Below are 23,117 nucleotides of genomic sequence, written 5' to 3' on the forward strand. Positions count from 1 at the left end.
CAGCCGGTATATCCGGCCGGTTGTAATGCATCATGTCGCGTTATATCCTCGAGAACAAAAATGTCCGGCCAATGTACACGCATTCTGCTTGCGTGTTACGCGGTGCGTGAGTTGGCATGCCCCTCCTTCCTGGAACGGTTCCCGGCAGGAATTCACAGCGTCGGGAATTGATCCCTTCGACCCTTTCTGGAAATCTTTCGTTTCATCGACACTGGTCGTGACAAGGGTTACGTATACGACCGAAAATTTTTTAGCTTTCACGTAAAAAAAGAAATGGCGAAAGAATCAACTATTTACCTTTCTCTTAATTCTGCGATAATATATCTATATAATATAATTTTCTAACTATGAATATAAATAAAAGTATTATTAAACTTTAATAAGGGCTGAATTTTAGGAAAATGCGTGAGAACGGAACGTTTTACGTGATACGTATAACGTGTTTTATCGAACGTAGTATTACGGAGGTGGACTTCGAAGGGTTAAAGAATTGAAATGGTAAGCGGTGTACCAGATATTTGTATCGAATAGTATAAGAGTATAATAGTATAATATATGATAGAAGTAAATAATAGAAATTAATAATAATAAGCAATAATAAGTAACAATAAAAACTAATTTTGATATTTGTATCATTTATCACTTGTTATGATATATAAAGTTATGACACTGCAACATTTACCATTTTTATTTTGGAAGGGAAATATATAAAATAATAAAAACTATATTGAACACATTTCATACAATAGCAAATATATAAACAGAGATATAATTGAGGGAAAATACGCTCTTGATTAACGTTAATACTAATTTAAACATGACGTTATCAATTAAGTTCGCCATGAACCCTTTAGTTCCGCATAATTAATACTTCCACATTTCCAAAAAAAATCCTATTACTTATTCATTGCGGTCCGTCGCGTAAATCGATTGAAATTCTGATGGTATCGAATTATCCGCGTGCTTCGAATATCAGGAACTTATTCGACCGGTATTAATAATTAACAGTGGTTGGACGTATTAATTTGTATTTAACTTGTCAGCGCGTTTATTTGCCGCAATGGTCAGTTAATTCGCAAACGTATGCCCGGTTAATTTATTATTTAACTCATGATTAATTAATGAGCGTAATTACCCGGCGGGGATCGCGTGGCGATAATCAAAACCGAGCAACAACAGACGACGAGGATCGTTTTATGCTTTTGTTTTGTGCCGCTGTAATCGGTTACGTGCCGCTTCGCTGTAACTCATTCGCACAAAAGCAAAAACTAAATAGAATCATCGTTCGAAGATAATATAAAATAGGAAAAGGAAATTTCTGTTTGCACGAATATCGAAGAAAAATGCATTTTATGGTTGATATATGAGCGACAGAAATTTGACACAATAATTTATCACGTATATACGTACATATCTTTATTTTCGGCCTCACAGCCCTGAAAATGATTTCGTTCGCAATCTCTTTATAATGTCAATTAACATCGAATGACTATATGTATACACATGCTTATGATTTTACTTACTTGGTCTAATTTCTCAATTTTGCTCTCTCTCTCTCTCTCTCTCTCTCTCTCTCTCTCTCTCTCTCTCTCTCTCATTCTCTTACCTTCTTTCATTATTCATTCATTTTCGTCTTTCTTCCTTTTCTCGATTTCGCTCAACCATTTTGTTACCTCTTCTCTTTCCTTACCATTGACTATGTCCTTCTCAAGTTCCCCCTTACCAGTTCTTTGCATTCCCTCAGCATATGCTCCAGCATGCTTCGTCCTTCATGGCAAATCTCGCACTTCCTCTCCTCTTCTTCTTTTCGTATTACCTATCCCATGTTTCTATATTACCACATTTAGCCTTTGTTATTAGCATCTGACTATTTTCATCCCTAGCTCTTTTGAAATACTCTGCCTGTACATTTATTCTTATCTGTTTGTAGCTTACATTATACCTTGCACTTTTTATCTTGTCTTATATTACATTTGTCTTTGGATTTCTCTGTCCCTTTCTTTTACCTTTTTCACCATTTCTTGCTCTTCTAAGCTGTTCGATTCGTAATCGTCATCTCCCGATCTCTTTCCCTTTCCTTTGTCTTCCTTTCGGCAGTTTTCTTCTTTGTTCTTCCTCTGCTTTTTCCTGAAACTTTATTGCTCTTTGCTTTATCTTAATTCTTACCTTGTCTGCTTTTGTTACTTCTAGCAGTATGTAAATTTATCAAGTATAACGATATTAACAAATTTACAATTTACCATTTATAGGTTATTAGCTTCTCTTTTTTTTAATTCTCCGCCAGAATCATCCTCTTTAGATAATTTCTCATCAGACAGAATAACCAAACTACTTGCAAAATTTCATTTGTTTTATTACCGAAGTTATTATTGGTACGCAAGTGTATTTATTAATACTGCTGACCTGTAACTTATTAATTTAATTATGCGATGCATCTGGTCTCGGTATATTCTCTGTATGTTCCCTTCCTTCGTCACGCAATTCTACATAATTCAGCTTATAACAATTCCAGTTAATAATACAGTTTCGTGTACCTTGCTTTTACGATTATTATCTGAGAGAAGATAGTCCTATCGATATACATATTATCCTTTGCAAAAATAAAACGCAAATTAATTTGCATAGCTAGCCAGCCAGTAAACAAGTGGTAAATTCAAATATCAACTCCGTTTTTCCCACCTTCCGCTTCTCTGATTTTTCCAGCATATTCTGATTCCTCTAGTAAAAACGCGAATTAGAGATAATAAATGGTACACACGTACAGAGTGGTGACTCGGAAAGAGGAGAGAGTCGCTGCGACGCGTGAATCAACGATAATTAATTCCCGCAATTTCTCGCGTAAGTACGCGAACCGTGTGCACGGTCGCAATTTATGAACGGCCTGCACGAAACGTCATCACGCGCTGTGCCCCGCCAAAGGGGTGGAAGAGCCGTGTGCAATGTGCACGTTTCGATCTTCATTCTAACGCATTTACACGTTCTGCACCCTGTGGCCGAATATCTCGATTAATCACTGAAACCGAAACTTTTACTTTACAAACGAGAATATTCTTTCATTTGATGTTAAAATACAGTAGATATTAAAAGGTCCAGTATATTTGATTCTTTTACATGTACTTTGAAAAATGAAATCAAAATGAAATCATTTAAGTACATATAATCGAATGCTGGTGGAGTAGAAATTTTTGTGTACTTCGCCAGAAATTCTACTCAAGAAATTTTTTAATGATCTTCGGAACCAATTGAAAACTATAATTGACCGATTCTGAAACTAAACATGTTTTACTTGTTGCATACTTCAAAACTGTTGATTGCCCCAGCATTGGTTATATTATTGACTTTTTATGGAACTTCAACTAATTTTGATTATGAAAAATCTTTATATGTATATTATCGATTAACTTCAGTATAATTAACTTCATGTATCCGGTGAAGCAGAATTACCCACATGTGTAACATTTATCTCTGTGTTTAATAAAATTCAAACTATATGTATTATATTTATCATATAGTTAATATTAACAACATTCGTAAACTTCCGCTTAATTCTTTAAGCGTCAGCCGAAACAAATTCGCGAAATAACGCAGCCTGCAACAGCTGCGAATCTCCAGCTTCAAATGCAACCGTCACGAGCGACTTTCCTTCTTGCTCCTTCGTTAAGTCGGTCTCTTTCTCTTTCGCTTTTATCCGCGCGACGCTTCCGCTCCTTTTTTCCTTGTGCTCGTTTTTCTTCTCGTCTACGCGGCTCTTCAGTCGCCTCCGCCTCTCTTTGTTCCATGCTGCTCTGTCTGTCCTTTGAATTGTTCGTCGCTTTAACTGTTCTTCCTCCACTTTTGTTTTGCTCGATTCTCCACTCTTCTCGTTTTATTCCTTCATGGTTTTTAACTTCCTCGTTCTCTGCCCTTTGATTCCTATTTACGCTCTGTCTTTTTTTTTCATTGAACTACTTCTTTTTACCACTTCATTATACCCCGAAGACTTTCTCCTCTTCTCATCCCATATTAATTTATCTTTGAGAATTTCCTTCTCTATTTCTCCCTTTTTTAAATATACCTATTTTTAATTTATTTACTCAACAAGGTAAAGTCGTCTTTAATAACAGATCGCTCACTGTATCTTGCGTTTTACTTCACAGATATTGTTTCCCCTCTTTCTGTTGCAATTGTCATATAACACGATAATAAATTATAATGCATTATGTTACGCCCCGAGGCTCACTATAGACCGTGTTCCTAACCGTCTCCCTTGGTGTTGTCGCGGACGGATCGTCTTACATGACCGTCGAGATATATACAAAGTATACAAAGTAGCGATAAACGCGTAGTTGTCGTCAAGCAGCGAGTTCTAGAAACATCGTTCGCCTTCGGTCCGTTATTTTATCTACGCAAAAAAGATGGCATACGTGACCATAGGCGTGAACGGTTGCGAGACCCGAGCGTGGTGGGGGTCGTCTCCCAGAGAAGATAAAGGACAAAATCGAAGGGCAGTCAGTGGCAAATGAGGATTCAAACCGAATGCATTGAGAGGTTCAAAAGAATAAAATTGAGGTCGCTTAGTTAAACGAATACATCGAGAAATATCATAAAGTCAGGTCGAATTACAGTAACAAACTAATTGTATCATCGTTAAATCATCTGTGACGCGTTCATTATAATTTTAAATATTGTTAAATATACAAGTTTATATTAACCCGGTTAATTCAGTGTCACAATCATTTGAACTACCTCTGTTATCCTAATCGAAACAGGGGAACGACTGATTCGCGGCGTTGATTATCAGAATCGTAGCGAGAATTTACGCCTCTCGCTGACGCGTTTTCCTCGCGATCGCGTCTCTCCTCGAACGGTCGTAACACGTTATGTCTTACTTTTTCATTTCTATTATTCTTTCATTCGATGATATGAGAAGCATTTACAAAAAATGATCCATCCATCCTTTTTCGTTTTTCATTCAATTTTTCTTCCAGATCCTCGTTACATATTCTGCCTTTCTCCACAACCTAATTCGACTGCCTTTTTCTAGCCTTTCAACCTTCTCTTCGAATTCTTTATTTCTGATTTTATTCGCTAGTTCAACGCAAAGATTTACAAAAAATGATCCCACTTCTTATTTTTTACTCTCTATTTTTCCAAGCTCTCCATTTGTCCTCCCTTCAATACAATCTAATTCTACACCTCTTCCTCACCTTTCATCTTCCTCTTCGATTCTCATTCCATGAATCTCCTTTTCCCTCGTTTCTTTCGCATATCACTCTTCGCCCTCCTCCGGCATCCTCTTCATCCCCTTCTGTTCCCAAAGCAGCACCCTTTCAGTGCGCCTATTTAGCAGGCATTGTTCCTCAGCGCTGTTAATGGGCCCTCTCGGACGCGGAGAACGCTCACGGTTACGTGTCCAGCGGCAAAGGGTGGATGGAAAATTGAATTTCGTGTCTGCCCGCGCAAAAATAACGCGCGACTCTGCTCGTAAAACACCGCTCGGCCCGTACGAGGATGGAATTTTTAATTTTCACAGAGGAGAGCCTCTATCGCGAGACTGTTTGCCTGCCCGATCGTACGGGAAATAGACGAGTGTCCTCGCTTCGAGCGCGAAATCGCGAAATTTCGAGCGGTTCCGCATCTGCCAGCCAAGCGACTAGCCACGAACAAACGCGCTTAACAGGCTGTTAGGTAATTTCCGCTGGCCTGGCAGGGTGCAATGTTTGCTCGTGATTTCAAAGTGACGTCGAACGAGAGTTCGTTGCACGTCTCGTCTCTTTCGACCCAAGAGGACAATGAACGAGTTGCGTCACGATCGTCGATCGATCTTCCTTCGAGACGCTGGTAGTTCCTCGTGACTGGCGATTAAATTGGCGAATTTGGTTCCTTGAGGTATACGGAAAGCTTTTGGTTCTGTTTTTGATTTGCATTTCTCGGCAGTTACACCGACCGGCTCCATCTTCCACCAAGATTTCAATTTCGTCGCAAAAATACACGAATAATGTTCAGTTCTCAAGAAACTGATAACTTATTTCCATTAGCTTATTTCTTGCCAAAAATGAAGTAATTATGATATTAAAGTCTAAGGTGAATTTAAAATGCCTTTTTTAAATTTAAATTTCATTTAATTTTTTCAAATTTCTTCAAATTTCACACGACTGTATATATATTCATAATCTACTAATAACGATAGATATAGTAAAAAATAATACGAATTAGTTGAGAATAAAATCTACATGAAACAAATGTAAACGCGAAGGAAGTTTGCATCGCGACATAATTTCGTTCCTTTTTCCTCGATGGATAGATCCCGAAAATGTCTCATCGATTCCAAAGAGAACGTACGACGAAATTCTCGAAGGAAGTTTTCCAACGGTAATTTAAATGCAATCGGAATTCAAAACATGTTTTATTTCGTGCATTTTATATACTACCGCGAATGCATAGTAAAACGAAACTTTTGAGCTGGCTTGTCCCTATGAAACGTGGCAATTTCGCCGTATTTGCGATGCAAACGATCGGGAATGGGATGGTTACATCGTAAAGCACGGTCTATTGCAGCCATAAAGCGTACTGGAACGCGTTCGCGCGATACCTGCTGAAAATCGAAAGTTCGTCGCGCAAATTACAGACCGGAATTCCCATCTACTCGGCAGAAGGCGGCCGAACGATTTCCGTCGCCGGCTCGGAGAGGCCGAATTAGCCAGCGAAATTTGCGCGTCGCCAGAGAACACGGAAATGATAGGTGAAAATTATTCAATTCCAAAGTCCACGTGGAAATGGCAATCTCGATGGTAACGATCGAAAATTGCCGCGAAATTATGGCCGGCCTGTGTGCGGCCGCGCCGCGCCCATTAACCTCGAATTAGCCGCCATTTCCTGCCGACATTTTTCATTTTTCCGGGTAATTACGAGCCTTCCTTGTAATTATACCGTAAAGTACGACGCATGCTGCACATTTCGGGTCTCTGCAAAATGTTACGATATTCACGCGTCGCCAAATTCCCTCCGAAAATTGCTTTGGCGCCGTAAGTCCTTGTCGATGTCAGATATCAAGTGATTTCTAATCGTTTTTCTGCAAATCTTTCGCATCACCTAATTCGTATTACCTATTTATCGTTCTACGTCGGATACATAGAACCATATCATGAAAAGAACAACCAAATGTTTAGAAACGAACAGTGGTCATTTTGAATCCACCTAATGGAATGAATTTCATCTCACAATAGGTCTATTTCAATTACTCTCTGACATCTTAGATAGCCTCTTCGCAGTTTCCTTTCGTTAGTCCTCTTTAATTAGGCAAATTAACGAAAAAAGCTTCAGGCAAATGTTCTTTAGTTTTGTAAGAAATATCTTAACAAAGGGAAATTAATATGGCATTACATTTCAAAAGAATCGTTCCTCGAATAATTAATCCTCTTGTATCATTAAAATGTAAAAAAAAAAGCTAGTCGATATTCGCTATAGTTTCTAAGAAGATGGCTTGTAATACTTTACGCGGAATACTCTGTATATTTCGACTTGTATTTTCACACGTTGTGCGTTGCGCCATAATTAACCGTGCAAAGTATTTAACCCATAATTGGTAGGACCTATGAATCTTTGGGAATTTTTATTCTCGTGGTAATTTGGAAGCTGTGAGTCATGAAGAACTTAATGTCTACCAATCCATGTTATCATCTTTTGTAAACTCCTGAACAATTTGTCTATCTAATTATATACCAATATACCAATCTAAATATGTAGTAATTACGAGTTAAATGTTCACACGCATACGTTTTCCCCTGTAAATCAAAAACTGCTTCTCTCTGACACCAAAAATATTCACACTTCCGACTATATCGTATCAAGAGGATCAGGCACCCAATTCGCCAAACATTTTCAATCATAACTGTCGATCGCGAAGCAGATCAACCAGAATTGTTTTCAGCACGCGATCAACCGAGGCTGGAAATAAGCCTAACGATCGATGGAAGATTTAATCGTGGCCTAGGGAACGCCGCGTTCCATTCGCTATTGTTCCAGGACACGTTCGACGTTATTGCGTAGCACAGGATCGGGATGTTTCGCCGTATGACGGCGCCGTTCAATTTATTTCACCGAATACAGGTTTACGAGTGCCTGTTAAGCACGGTTACCGTCGCATTGTGTTAGCCAGATACACGGAGCACCGTTTATTACGCGTTTTATAGCCACCACCTCCCATCCACCGACTACTTTTGTCGTAAATGCATCCGCGGCTGAGCACAATCGCGCCTCGAAACGATCATCGCCGGTTAAACGTAACTATAGAATAGCAATGGCAGAATTGTAGGTAAAGACGCGCGCGTCAAACGCTTTCATTATTAACACTTTACCGACCGTAGCCGATTAATCGGTTTTTTGTCGCTGACGCTTACCGATCGATAATCTATTAATCGGCTTTTTGTCGCCGACAATCTTTCTCATTATTTGAGCAGTAATTTGTTATTTAGTACTAAGATACCTTGCTCAGTTGCGTCAGTTGCGTTGCTTTGTAAGCTCCCACAGTTTTATACCAATTTGAAAAACTTACCGTTCGCGATCAACGAAAAGAATGGTATTGGAGAGTCTAAACCGAAACAGAGCCGGCGCCAGGGAGAATTTGCGCCTGTTCAGTTTCAGAATGAATTTCATCTGTTCAATATCGATATCGTGTTTGGAGATAGTATACATTATTATTATTTGAATATTACAGTACTATAAATATATTTATAGTTTTCATTTTAGTTTTCATAAATTTTGTATTAGAGTATTTCAAGGACCAATTTTTTATAGATCGGTGGCTGATTAGGCTTTTTTTTTTATTTGGGAAACCTCAGTCAAGGTATACGATGTGAATGTTGATAAGTTCGAGGCGACAATATTTGTAAATAGAACTGATTGTAGATATGGAATATCGATATGATCGTAAAAAGAAGAAAATTATTATTTGAATATAATTTTTGTAACTGCGATATATGTACGTGTTTTTTTCAACTCCCTTGAAAGCATTAATAAAGTATATAGACACGTGTGTATATAGGGTGAACGTATTTCTATGTAAATTTGAACACAGCTATCAGTACACAGAAGAATGAATTCGTCGGGGGCATTGTTAATAGTAATTCTGGTGGAACACAGTCAATTTTCGTGGCTATCGGTTGTATTTGATCAAAGCTGTCATAAGCGGGGATAATCGAACGTTCGGTAGATTGAAAATTGGGGTAGATTTCGCTTCTCATAATAGGATCGCAGAAATGGCACGCGATCCGATTCGACTCGATAAAAGTAGGTCTCTGTGGGAAAATAATCGCGAGACTTTCGCTCGATCGTTATCACCCTTCAACGAAGCTACGCCACTGCGAAGATAAACAATCAATTCCCATACACCATCATGGACGTTTTGATGTTCGTATCTCGACACTGACAAGAGGAGATCGAAAGATAGATATACTGTATTCCAAATTTTCGGTGGAAGTTCTTTACAATAAATAATGGATTAATTCATCGAAAAAGATAGCGTAATATTTTCCTATCTAAAATATTCTTGTTATTGAAATGAAAAGCAAAGACCAAAAACTAGATACATTAATCGTATTCCAAAGTTAGAATTGTTTAGAATAAGCGTCAAATTAATTTGATAAGAAATATATAACATAATTGTACTTGTCTAAAGTGTTCTTCTTATTTAAATAAAAAACGTAGATGAAAACCAGATACATAAACTGTATTTGAAAATAGAATGTTTTTAGAATAAACGTCAAATTAGTTCGATAAAAGATATATGACAGTCTCTCTTATTTAAAATATTCCTGTTATTGAAATAAAAATCTTCCTTATATGATAAAAAACGAAAATCATGGAGAAATTACGATCGTAACATTTTCAGACGAATTTCATGCTCCGAACAGACGAAACGATTCTTTTTCAACCCCCCAGAGCAGACACTTACCCCGGAGTCCGGTGCGTGTTAGACGAAAGCGCGGTCTCGTATAATAAACCAGCCATTATCGTGTCACTGTTCACCATCCAATCTTCTTTGTTATCAAACTTTACCGTCGCCTTCTGGGAAAAGGTTCACAATCACCCTCGGCCCAGAAACCGCGTTTGTCTTCGCTGCTAACGGCACATCGCCTCCGTGCAATCCGTATAAATGCATTGCGAGACACTTTACCCTATATTTCAGTTAGTTTCTGCGATTCATAAATAAATTATGCACTTCTATAGCTTTGAGGAAACGAACGGCCTCCGCTGTTTTAGAGTATTCGCGGCTTCCTCTTATCTTTTCCCCTAGAAACTGGTGCAATTATTATTTCCTTTCAAACATAATGCATCATATTGAAGCAATAGTAGAGAAATTAAGGAACGAGATAAAGCTATGGATTGCAAGCTGCTTTCGATATTGCGAGAGACTGATTCGCTCGGAAATGTAACTTGTAAGAAAAACCAAATAGAGAAAAACATAGATTGGATAGTGAACATCCGCCAGGATGATATAATAGGGACATTTGGCAAAGACTACTATACACGTTTAATCCGACAAATGGGAACCTAGTTCCATATCTGTGATCTTCCAGAGCAACTACATAAGATCTTTCATGGTCTGGAATAATGTTGTTTGCTATTTATTACCTTGTAAGCTAGTCTTTTTAATTACACATCCCAAAGAATTCAAATTATCGCGTGTAGATTTAAATTAAAATTTTTTCATTTAAATGAGATTCTTCTATGGTTACATATATTCTATGCATGAGCTTTCAAAGCAACGACACAAGCGCCTCCAAGCTTTCTCAATAGAAAAAGATTTTTAAGAGCAACCCTTAAACTCTTTCTTTTTCCTTACAAATTCCATTTACCTTTCTTTTTCCTTTTGAAAAACTATTGTAAATGGCCTGCAAACCACGATCAGCTCCTTTTTCTCATAGCCAAAAGTATCTTCTTGCATTCCAAGTTCGCAAAGTGTGCGGAAACGATTCGTTTCTACCGACCTTACGCGTTTCTTCAAACAAAAAAGCTCGCAAACCAACATCAATCCCTTTTTCTGCGCTACTAAAAGCATTTGCTTGCATTCCAAGTTTGTAAAGCGTGTGACTAATTTGCAGAAACGGTTCGATTACACTCCCTTTCGCGTTTCATCTGTCATCAATAGGCGACACGCGATTATACTTCGACGAACATTTCTACCCCTTCTAAAATGGGAAAATCCTCGTCAACGACGCGTCTCGAGCTGCTGAGAGTAATTATTGTTTACACGTTAGATCGCACGTGAGCGATAGTACGGAGCATGCACGTTCACGTACACGTGAGCTATGCAAACGCAGACGGCGGCTAAGACAAACAGGTATCCATGAATGTAGTATTGAATCGGGGTGTCAGAGCCACCTTTGTGTACTCGCGCCATTATTATCCGCGGAAACTATAACGCTTACAATAAGACTGCAACGATAGTGCTCGTTTCTCCCCTCCTTTTTCCTCGTTAATAAAGACCTTTCAACACGTTGCTGTTCCCAACCTTCTGCCGTGTTTTTATTGCATAGCATATCCTACGATAGATGAAAATTAAGAATGCAGAATGTAAGGGATAAGAATTTTTTTAAAATATTCAATTACGTAAAAGTCATTATTTCTCTTAAAAAATACATTTATTTTTCATTTTATACCTGACACGTTTTGTGTCAGATTAAACTTAGGAAAATGAACAATTTTGAAAATAAAAATTTTCTTAGAATATTCAGTTACGTAACGTATTTTTTATTGTATACCTATCACACCCTATGTCGTCCTAAAAGTAGGTTAATAAACAATTTGTAGATTGAGAATTTGCTTAGGATATTTAGTTGGGGAAAAGTAACTTCAAATTTTGTTAGCCATCATGAAACGCGATGTTATTAATATATTTCTAAAGGTAACATAGTAGTAGTCGATGCCTATGTACAGTAATAACTGAAATATAATAGCGTCCAAAGCTTCGGAGCTTAGCACGAGCAACACTGCTTTAACCCATTGAGACTGATGTTGCGTTATAACGATTTTATCGTAGATGAACGTTTAAAAGCAATACATCTGCACATGGCGCAGCTGTATTACAGAAATACGGTATTGGGCGAGGATTATGTTGTAAGAGAGGGTGATAGTTGAACTAGTAACGGAACTTCTGTATATAATGAGCTCCCTTGGTTTATTTGGCAGGGTGTTCCCAGAGAACAATACCCTGTACACCCTAGGTATTGTTTTAGTCCGTTGTTGAGACTAAGGATTTGGTTTTGTTTTCAGTTTTGGTTTCAACGAACTGCAATTTATAGTCTGCTCTCATTTGCATTGTAGTTTATCTTTACTCTATTCTTTAATCATTAATATAGTCGTGAAAATTACGTAAAGTGTTTGTAAGTAGTTCGAGTAAGTAATATCGCAAACGCGAGTAGATAGAATACAAATTGAGGAATACGTTCGAGCATCCTTGATTAAAATTGAGTAGTTTACGAATTTAATAGTCGTTTGATCGTAGAAATGGTGCAATATCGAAGATTCTTACGCGCTACTTGAAATATTAAACATCGAATTCCAAATACATTATGTTCTGTTTTATCGGCCCTATGCTATCACTCGTAAATATCTCAATATTTTTATCCGAACGATACTTTAAACACATAAACGATATGAGGATATAGAATCTTTCAAACAACAAAAGTGCTCCATAACGTTTGATACTTATATTCAATACTATTAATATTAGTACTGAATGTTCCATTGATGTTCGACCAAATGCACGCACTGATGTAAGGTGGATTGCATATCTACAGGCGACTCTAGCGCAACATTCAACTTTGTCGAACTTGAAAAATAAGTGCCATGCATATTCGACATTTATATACATGAACTTTCCTCATTATCTTAATGTCTAGAATCATCCATATAATTTATAAATATAAACATTCTTTGTAATATACATTGGAATAAAAATAAAAAGGAAGATCATGATTTATCTTTTTGTTTGCATTTTTGCAATAGAATTACATTCAGGCCAGAAACAAGCAAACGTCCAAGTAATTTTGAACAGTATGTATAGTATGTCCCCTAGTTTACTGTGAGAAAAACCTACGTCTGGCTACATACATGTCTACAAGACCGCTCTCCTAATAAATCTTATTTTGTCTTCAATATATCCCTGTAACCGGCTCCCTCCTCGTCCAGACGTAATACGAACGAAAGTAATCGCGCGATTTTCCAATTTATCGTCCGAGAATCGGCAATGGTTTGGCAATCGCGTCTTGTAACAATACGTCTTCCACGGATGCTTGTTCCGGGTTGAAAAATGCCCGTGACCCGGACCAATTCACGAAACGAGATTAATGGTTTCGCGAGGATGTTGCCTGTCGTTGAAAAAGAATCTCGTCGAACAAAACGGAACGAAACGGAATGAAATAAAACGAAGGGAACGGAAACGCACGAGCGCCTCTTGATCAATTCCTCGACAAAGCACGGATCGCTGGCAATTACCAGCGCTCGTGCACACGACTACAATAATGCCACAGGGGCAGATTACACTCTGCAGGCCAACCCTTTTTCCGGATTGCTGCATTTTATGCGCCTTTTTGCGCAAAGTGCAGCGACCGAACGCTGCTCGATCGTTCTGTACTGCTCTTCTTTTTTTGCAGCGATAGATTTTAATGAAATACGAGATTATGGCGGTTCTTTGCGAGGGTAACATGGAAATCGACGGATAGAAACGTGATTAATATGAAATGATGCAGATGAGACTGTTGTAAATGAAGATTACAGGCTGTAGAATTCGATATAAATCATATTTTCTGGTTTTCAAATTCAGTGCATTGTAAACTAATCTGCAGTTACGAAAATTATTCTTTCAATTTCACTCTGGGGCTGAACAGACGTTTTTCTATTCCTTTTTAATTTAAAAAATATTGCTCGTCGTAATACTAAAATATTGAGAAACATTAACACGTCGAAGATATTATGATTTTGTTTATCTTAACAGTGAATCTATCTGGTTTACTCATAAAGCGACGTTCAAATATTAAAATTAACAAAAACGTATTATTATATTTTGTATTTATTTCTAATGTGTATTTTTATTTATTCCACAATATATAATTTTTCATATGATTTTCCGATATATTGTGCTTATGGTTCCAGTATTTCGTTTTGAACGTAATACGTCAGCGATGAAGTTCTTGGACAGTTAAGCATACCATTTAAAGTTCTTGTCTCTAAACTCTCCCATATTTGTCATCCTTGAAACTTTCACTGTCTACATTGACTGCCCTTAGAAACTTTCCACCCCATATACACTTCGGGACCTCTAACTTTTATGCGTGTATTCATCTCCACTTCGCTAACCCTCGATATTATATTAAAAATTCATTTCAATTTTTTAACTGTCCGCAAAGTACCTTCGTTAATTAATACTGCTACTAAAATATGAAAATTGCTTCTGATGAAATGGTATATCATTAACAATTTAACGAATAAAGATAAGTACAATATAAATATATATATATAGTACAAAAAACGGTACATAAAGATTAAATCTAGAAAATTCTTATAAAGAGTCACGAATTTGTGAGATTATCTTTGCCACTTTAACGTAAACAAAGAAAACATAAATATATATGTTAAAAAATATAATATCGCATAAAAATATCGAAAGAATATTAGGTAAATACTAGATGCAACTGATCCGTATAAATATGAATTGGTCACTTTTACCATTCTAGAGTTACAATCTTCCCAGAGAAATTTGTTACATATCTACTTATGCAAAAATACTCAGAGAATATTCTAATAAATAAATAATTGTTAAATAATACTAACAGCAACTGCATCACATGCAATCATAACAGGAAAATTCAGAAATTGCTAACATAATTTTATGGTAATTTCGGAACTCCATCTTCCTGGCTGTTACATCGCCGAGGCATCCAGAGTTTCTATCAGCAACCGGAACACATGGCACCGGCCAGCCGTTCCTCGTGATTTACTGCTATTACCTTGCAAACTTGATTATAATGATGCAGGAACACCGTTTGCCGAATTATACGCGGAACCGCGTGTAGCCGAACTTTCATTAAACGATAATCATCTTCCGCTCACTTGTTGGAACGGCCGGAAACTGTTGGGGACAATGCGTCTTCCACGTATTGTCTCCGGTATCGCGCTTCGCCTCTTTATCGCGGCTCAAACAGTTTTCCCACGTGAAGAATGCACTCGTAGTTGATAAAAAGTTGGCGACGTTTTGACGCCGGAAGAAAGCGTGAAATTTGCTCTGGGATTTAATTAAAAGGAAGAACAAGCGATGCTGCTGACGTACTTTAATTAGCAAGAAGAATATAAGAAAATATAAGAATTGTATTTATCCGCTTTAAAGTGCAAAGAATTTGTAAGGAGAGTTTCTAATCTTTGAATCTTTGAATCTTTGAATTTCTAAATTTTCAAATCTAAACGTAATTTAGTTTTAGATTAAAAAGTTTCTATTTGAGAACTGCATTCTAAATTCGAACTCCAATATCAGTTGAAAGCAGAGCCGTTTAATCTTCCGACAGTTAAGTTCTAGTTGAATTTCCTGCAGACCAAACAATCGAGGACGAACGAATCCACGAAATGTTGGAGGAAGAGCATAAAGGAACGATGTGCAAAGTGAAGGTAACCGTAAAGGCTGCAATCTTGATTATTCATCGTATGATGGGTTCGCTGACAATCGCTCTTCTATTTGCACTTATAATTACTGTTTGCGGAGCATTGTTCTTAAGTCTGACGCCTGAAATGGCACCCTAGTTGATAAGTTACGGGGAATCACCGTGCAAAGTCTCCCCGTTTCACAACTGGAATCGACTTCCAAGTAAAACTCTAATGAAGAAGGTTACGGGGTTACTTGCAGATCTCGTGAATTATTACGTTATCCCCGGAAGAGGAATAAGGTTCCTATGTTCGTTAATATTCACGAGCTATACGTATAGAAAAACTGCTCTTTAGAATAAAGATTTAACTTAATAATACGCAGATATTATTATTTATACAAAGATCCAAAGACTCAAAGATTCGAGAATGTTTATATAAATTTATAATAAATTCATTATTATAAATTTTATTTTTACAATTTAGACGCAATTACAGAAATACAGAGGTGGAACGTAATTTGTATATATATGTATGTATTTGTATTATATATATAATTAATATTTTGTATTTATTATATAATAAATTACAACGAGGGTTCTACTTTGAATATTTTACATGTTTTTCCATAGTATATGCATTCTGTGCATTTTTGCATCATTAAATTTTCCATAACTGCAGAAACATCTAAATGAATTATGTTACATTAGACCTAAAACCTCTTTAATCCAGTTATTTTAAAATAACAGAGAAGTTAGCTGGAAAGTTACGAAATTCTATGGAATAAAAATAAAATTTCACTTTTTAAAAGACTTGCACAATCACGGAATAGATATAAAAATTTAGTAGATAAAATGTTATTTCAACAAACCACAACAATCTTTCGTTGATGCTGTAACTCATCTCGTATCAGAAACGATTCTATGAAGCCTCAAGTAAACGAGATGGAAATGAGACGAGCGTAAAAACAGGGCAGCGTGAACGATAACGGGATGAGATAGCGAACGCATAAAGACGTTGTCACCTTCCAACGAACGCGTTAATAAAGGTAGACGGTTTAAGGCCGATTGGATACTTCAATCTTACTGAATGCCATTTTCATAATCGTTTCGGAAGCACGGTAAGGGTTAAAGTAAACTTGGAGCTTTAACGAACGGACTTCTAAGCCGATTAACATCCTCGAACTCCTCGAATATACACAATCCAGGAGTCTGAACAAGCAAGTTCGCCGGGACAATCAGCTTATTCGCGGAGTTTCTTTCCACGATCCAGTATGTACACAAACGAGCTATCTATGAAACGATACTGAGGAAGAACGGGCAATAAAAATGTCTCCCAGACGTTCCAAAGCGAGAAACAATTGAAATCGATCAGCCGCTTATCGACTGTCTCAAAGGAGACTTAATTACGAACTTGGGCATTGATCGCGCTCTTTCATTGATTTTAAACCTCTGCATCGTTATTATCTCTTCATCTTCTTCTTTCGTTGGAAAATTTGTACTCTAAAAGTTTTAGGCTTCGACTTTTACACTTTGGATATCTAAATTCTCTAGGACGTGAAATTCCGAATAAAAGCATTTGAAATGTTCATTCTTAGACGTTGCCTATCGGTCAGGTCTCGCGTATCTTTTCATCTTTCGTTGCATGTTTCCTGAAAATTCATGTTTATACGTTAGAAAATTTTGAAATTCAGAAATTCAAACATTCGAAGGTTAAAAATACCTTCGTCGAACTCTTTGCAATCTTCTAATCATTAGAAGTATCAAACATTTCACAAACGTGACCATCTAATTGAAAATTGACTTTGATCCCATCATTCTTGATTGCAGTTAGATAAGTTTCATCTGCTTTAAAATTTATCCCCGAAGAAACGCTACGAGCGGTATGCATTGTATATATTATTCTACTATTTATCCAACTTCTTCATGGCACATAATATAAGTTCAGCAACTCGTTATCAAGATGAGAGAGTCGCAACAAAGTCGTACCCTTCTCCAGAGGTAATTTTTCTAATAAAAAAAAAAACGCGGCTCTGAAAAGGATAGTCGAGCGTGGCAGCGAGTAATTATCAATTAATCTTCATTAAAGCCTTCCGCGTTCCTGCAGATGGCTGCCACGATGGAAAACAATCAGACGCTTGCTCCAAGGAGCGTGCAGTTAGTTTGGAAAGTTAGTTTCGAAAGAGGCAGAAGGAAAGAGAAGAACGGGGGAAAACGAAAAGGGTGTTGCCAGGCGTGTTGGAGACTCGCCCTCGACTCGTCTCCCTCGGAAAGCTTAAATCGGCTTCATATCTCAGCCCCTGCAACCCTCTTGTATCTCTAATCAGATCATTAAGCTCGCGGAGCGTGCGCATGAAGAAATTTGTCGCGAACCTAGTCCTCCGCGTGATTCGCGAAGAAAATGTATAATCGAATCAACATTGACGAGGGGTCGCGACTTTTTCCGTTTCGGCTTGCGCGTAAATGTGCACGCCTGTCGATAAACCTTCGGATACACTCGACGAGTTATTAAGTTAGAACTACGACTGGGGTTGCTTGTAAAGTGGGTGGCCAAACTTGGCGAAATTCTGCCCCTCTCTTTTTATGTATATTTCAGCTTCCCTTTGCCATTCGTTTCTTCACCATGCTCCTACTTTTCTTTTTTCGTGTAATATATTTTCCGGACGTTTCCCGTCTCAAGTTCTTTTTTTCTTCTTTCGACGCGGAATACTACGTTTAATCAAAAGCCAAGCAATGAAATTAATTCACGAAAATGTTGAAACTCGTCGTAACGTTAGAGATACCTTTTTAATGCTTCGTCAAATATTATTTAAGCTAATTTATTAATTTATACTATTCGCTTCTTTGATACTTATTTAAATACTTTGTTAGATTACAGAAAATCGTAGAATCCAAGTGTCTCGTAGAAACAATGACGAGTACTAAATGTATTCAAAGTTACTGCGGTTCTCGAATTTTGAGCATTCGTGACTGAAGACGTCTGAAGTGTCGTTACAGTAATAGAGAGAATGGTTTCTACGACAGATGGTTAAAGTTCCGAAACTCGTAACGGGGGTGGAAAGCGAAGGTGGTAGCAAAGTATAGTGGCAACTGTCTTCCAAATGAGAGCCATTTTTTATCCACGACACAGCTGTGACAACATGTTCCACAACTGTATCCATTACCATCTCCCTTTATAATAATTTCTCACCTCTATAATCATAACGATTACATCGACGATGCAGCGATCGTTTAAATCCACAAACTGTTCCACCGTGAAACTCCGCGACAAAGGATACATTTTTTACAGGCTAATTGCATTGAAACATTTTTCCCTTTCTTTTCTTTTTTTCTTTATTTGAAATTTTATTTATCGTCAAACGTTTCGACCTCGGTGAGTTATATTGGACTCTGAAGTATTAATATTTCACGGTAGAATTATCACGCTGGAAGCAATTGAAACATGCGCAACAATGGTAAAGGGATTGAACGGGGCCACGGTACGGGTTCAGTTAGAACCTTTTCGACGAGAATTAAAACTGGACAGCTCCTTCAAGCGAATTCGATTTGTTCCAGGATGGAGGAGACATCACGGGGGTTGCTGCAGCATAAGCACAGGGCCGAACAGCTGAAGCAAGAGAAAACTGCGCTCACACTTTCTTACGAGGTAAGATTTTACTAAACAAATGTTTCCAAGTAGCTCAGAAATTTAGTCGATTATCCATAATATTAATAAACCTCGATATTCAGCAGAACCACTTTTAACAATCAGTTTAATACCTATTCAATGATTATTATGTCTTGTTACAGTGTTTGGTAAAACTTCAAAATGTTTTGCCAGTCACTTGTAAGTTTCGAACTTTTCGAAAATGTTAAATTATGTAACATTACGAGATGCCATTAAATCTTATGATTTCAAAAGATTAAGATAATTATTCGTATCGCATGTTACATCGAAACATAAGTCCCTGAAGGAATTCAATTTCTGCAGGATTTCAATTGCGCGTACCATCCTCCTTGAATTTATACTCGTTCGAGTGGTTCGTCGGATTTTAGCTTCCTGAATGTAGGGTGAAATGAAAAGCGGAATGTCTCCCCCTTGATTCAACCATTGGTTCCGTTGTCGATAAGCACGAGCAGATAACGAAGAGGCTGTCAAATTCTCTAGTCTATCGAACAGAGTTTATCCATCGTTTATCGTGGCGACTATTTCTTTTTTTCTCTTCTGCGATTTATTTGCTTTTTCTCTTTTTTTTTTTTTTTTTTTTTTTTGTAAACAGAAGTCGAGACACGATGACACTCTGGTAAAAAGCTTCCAGCTGCCATGGTCCAATAACAACGCTCTCGTAACGCGAACCAACAAGCTGTTATTGTATTTCAGCTGAAGTTGTCATGTACGATTGTTCCTGCCGGAGACACAAAGCGGGGTGCTGGGTTTATCGTTGAATTCACGTAACGCAATTTATTTCATCCTCTTACTCGGTACTTTCGGTCCGTGAAGCGACACAATGGGCTAAAGAACGCGATATGCACGCGATGTATACTCCGCGTCGATTAAAAACACTCGATCGGTGCGATTAAGGATATTCTTTTCGATGAACCTGTTACCGATCGGATGGCGTTTCAATTAATTTCTCTATACATTTGAAGCAGACGCACACGCAGGTGAAAGGGAGTGCGTTTATTCGAAACACTTCGAACTTGACTAACCAATGTTCTCAATAAACCGAAAGATTGACATCGATGAATTTGTCTGAGAAATTCGTCTGTCGTATTGTAGACAGGAGAGTATGACATTTAAAAAACTCAAGTTGACCTTAAATTTTCCCCTTCGTTTATAGAAAAACTATGTATGTTACGTAATGTCTCCTGCTGTACCGAAAACTTCTTTTCTAAGATCAATGTTTTCATGTTTTCATTTCTTTACGATATGTTTAATTACATTAAATTCAAGGAAGCTTCTAACATTTCTAGGTTCTACAGGTTTCATTTTCGAATCCATATGCCTTATGAACTATACTATAATATGACGTAGAATCACCCTCAAACTGCTTTTACAATCATTTACGACCTACAGCGTATGTGAAATCTATATTTAAAAATCTGTTTTTATCCGTTATACCTGTCCAACCACGTCGGAAGTCAAAGGCAGAGAAACATATTTGAATAGAATGTGGTTTCGTAGAAAGGCAATTTTGGCAAAGACCGCCAGCAAATTCCCTAATTTCTGCTCAATCCTAAGCGAGCCATCTGCGAACTGACAATACTTTCGCCACATATTTGCCAACGACCAATATCCCTGACTTAACGAAGTAACGTAACGCGGCCGTGTACAATGAAAGGGGAGGAAACGGTAAACGGTCGCGTTTGCTACGAGCCCTTAGAATGGTACGCACTATCTCGTTCACGGCCGGTTTGCTTCTAAAAGAGTCGTAGATTTAGAGCGCGTGGGGTGTGCATCACTGCCCCACGAAATACCGTTTATTATCGATCGTCACTCGATCCCCTGGTTCAATGTCGTCCCGCCCTACCGATGCCACCCCCCTAAAAGTCCTTTTGCCGGCTACGAGGAAGTATATCCATAATGCCTGCAAGTGTTCTCTCTAGCTGTTCGATTTTACTTGCGGAGCGCGCATCCCCCTTCTTCCTTCGCGATCTCGGGAAGAAAAGTTGCTTGAAAACTCACCTTAACATAATTTTTTCTGGTAAGAAAGGCGAATGGGTTTCGTCACATCGCTGACAAATTTTTTTTTTAGTTCTATTAGTATTAATAAATTAATGTTGTTTTATTAGTAGATTAGAAGAGCTGATAATACGAGGAAAGAAATCTAATTGAATAAGATCTGCTAAAAATTGCAACTCGTAACCTTCGCTCCTATGTTCTTTATAAATTCGAGTAAACTATCTTTTGAAATCTTCGTATATTCGAATTTAACATCTTGTTACGAGTGTATTCTTCAAGATTAGAAATTGATTAAATTAGAAATGTCCCTGTACTCGATGCGTGCAATTCAGAGGCGAGCAGAAGCTGTCGGGCGCGACGATAGATTAGTCGAAAGTGGCGGGAAACGACGCGAAAAGATACGCTGCGGGAAAAATTCCATGAAGCGGACAGTTTATATTTCTATTTTTCGTTGCTCTTCTCCCGCGAGATGACAGAAAATCGTTGCTCTCCCTTCAGCTTTGAAAGAAGGGAGTGTAGACATTAGCAAGGGCCGGCTGGCTGGCACGACTGTTATAAATCAGACACACGCACCCTCTATTAGCACCCCTGTCCCCGACAGGTCTCTACAGCCCTAATTTAACGTTAAACGCTTTTCTGCTAATAACGACCGCTTGTGTTATTAACTCTGACTACGGAACTGCGCCGAATCCTTGACAAAAGTGCAGTTGGTCACCAAGGAGGCGCGTCCCTTCTTCGAATTATCGCCATAGCCTTACAAATTATTGCCGATTTCTCAGTAAGCAAAGCAGCGCTCCTTTATTTTCTTATCCATCGTTTTGAAACATCTGAGAAAAAGTTTTATTATTTTCTCGTGCCATTTGTATTATTTCTCAATTGATGCTATAACCTACGAGAATTTGAATTAAATATTACATATAATTTGGGAATATTTGTTATTCTCATTTGTATTCTACGATTCACGTGACGAAGATTATCATTTATAATCCACTTAAAATTAAATAACTCAAATCTAATCCTGGTTCGAGTTATTGTAATCACCTCGTCGAGTTAGAACAGTGACGCGAGTTACATTGAACCGCTTTTTCGTTAATGACGTTTTATTTTTTGTTTTTCGTTTGCCAACAGGCACGCGTGCATCAGTATCAGGCTCAGATTTCGAAGCTGCAGCTGGAGAACGAGTCGATGAGGGGTCAGCTGCGCGGTTTGGAGGCTGCATGTGCTGGTGAGGTGCATGCTGCGTTGGTGGCACGTCTGGCGACCTTGGAAACGGAACACGCTGCCTTGGCACGAGACGCGGACGCTCAGCGTCGCCAGTACGAGCGGTGCCTGGACGACGTCGCCAACCAGGTGGTCCGCGCCCTTCTATCCCAAAAGGTTCATTGCTATGCTCTCGTTACCACGTCCTCGACTTGTCTTTCTTCTCTTTTCATTTCCTCTTTTAATTCTCATCTTTTTTATTCATCTTTTGTCGCGATGAAATACTCACGTCATTCGATCTTTATGTCTAATTATTTGATGATTTGTGACATCGAAGTAAATTATGTTGCATTTAAAATATACTCATACTTCTGAGTCGATTTCGTTGACTAGTATAAGACGTTGGCCTTTACGGGATAATATTTGTGTTTAATTTCTTCTCCTCTTTTACGTTTAAAAGAAATCTACCAATGGTTATCCAGATTTCACCCTTAATGTCGATCCCGTCTAATCCATCTGCTGAGCTGCGAGATTGCAAAGCTGCAAGTGTGTGTTCACGCATACTAAATTAGTTCGATTAAATAACACGAATATATTTAACAATATTTTCCAGGAGACAATCTTCTGTGTTCGAATAACTTGAC

At 37.9% G+C, this 23,117-nt stretch overlaps 1 protein-coding gene across 11 annotated transcripts in view; it reads left to right on the forward strand.

Moving 5' to 3' along the window:
- The window catches only part of LOC126921419 (uncharacterized), a 392,226-nt gene that overhangs the window by 358,043 nt on the left and 11,066 nt on the right, over positions 1 to 23,117 (forward strand). For 10 of the 11 annotated variants that reach the window (XR_007712335.1, XM_050732990.1, XM_050732989.1 and 7 more), the window contains 2 exons: positions 19,167 to 19,257; positions 22,402 to 22,650. Coding sequence is in view for 10 of the 11 variants with exons in the window: in XM_050732990.1 (XP_050588947.1) it covers positions 19,167 to 19,257; positions 22,402 to 22,650 (340 nt within the window). In the remaining variant the exon portion in view is untranslated. The remainder of the gene's footprint in view (positions 1 to 19,166; positions 19,258 to 22,401; positions 22,651 to 23,117) is intronic. The other variant, XM_050732992.1, reaches the window with a different exon arrangement.

This window comes from Bombus affinis, chromosome 10, assembly GCF_024516045.1.
Source record: "Bombus affinis isolate iyBomAffi1 chromosome 10, iyBomAffi1.2, whole genome shotgun sequence".
In the NCBI taxonomy this organism is placed as follows: Eukaryota; Metazoa; Arthropoda; class Insecta; order Hymenoptera; family Apidae; genus Bombus; species Bombus affinis.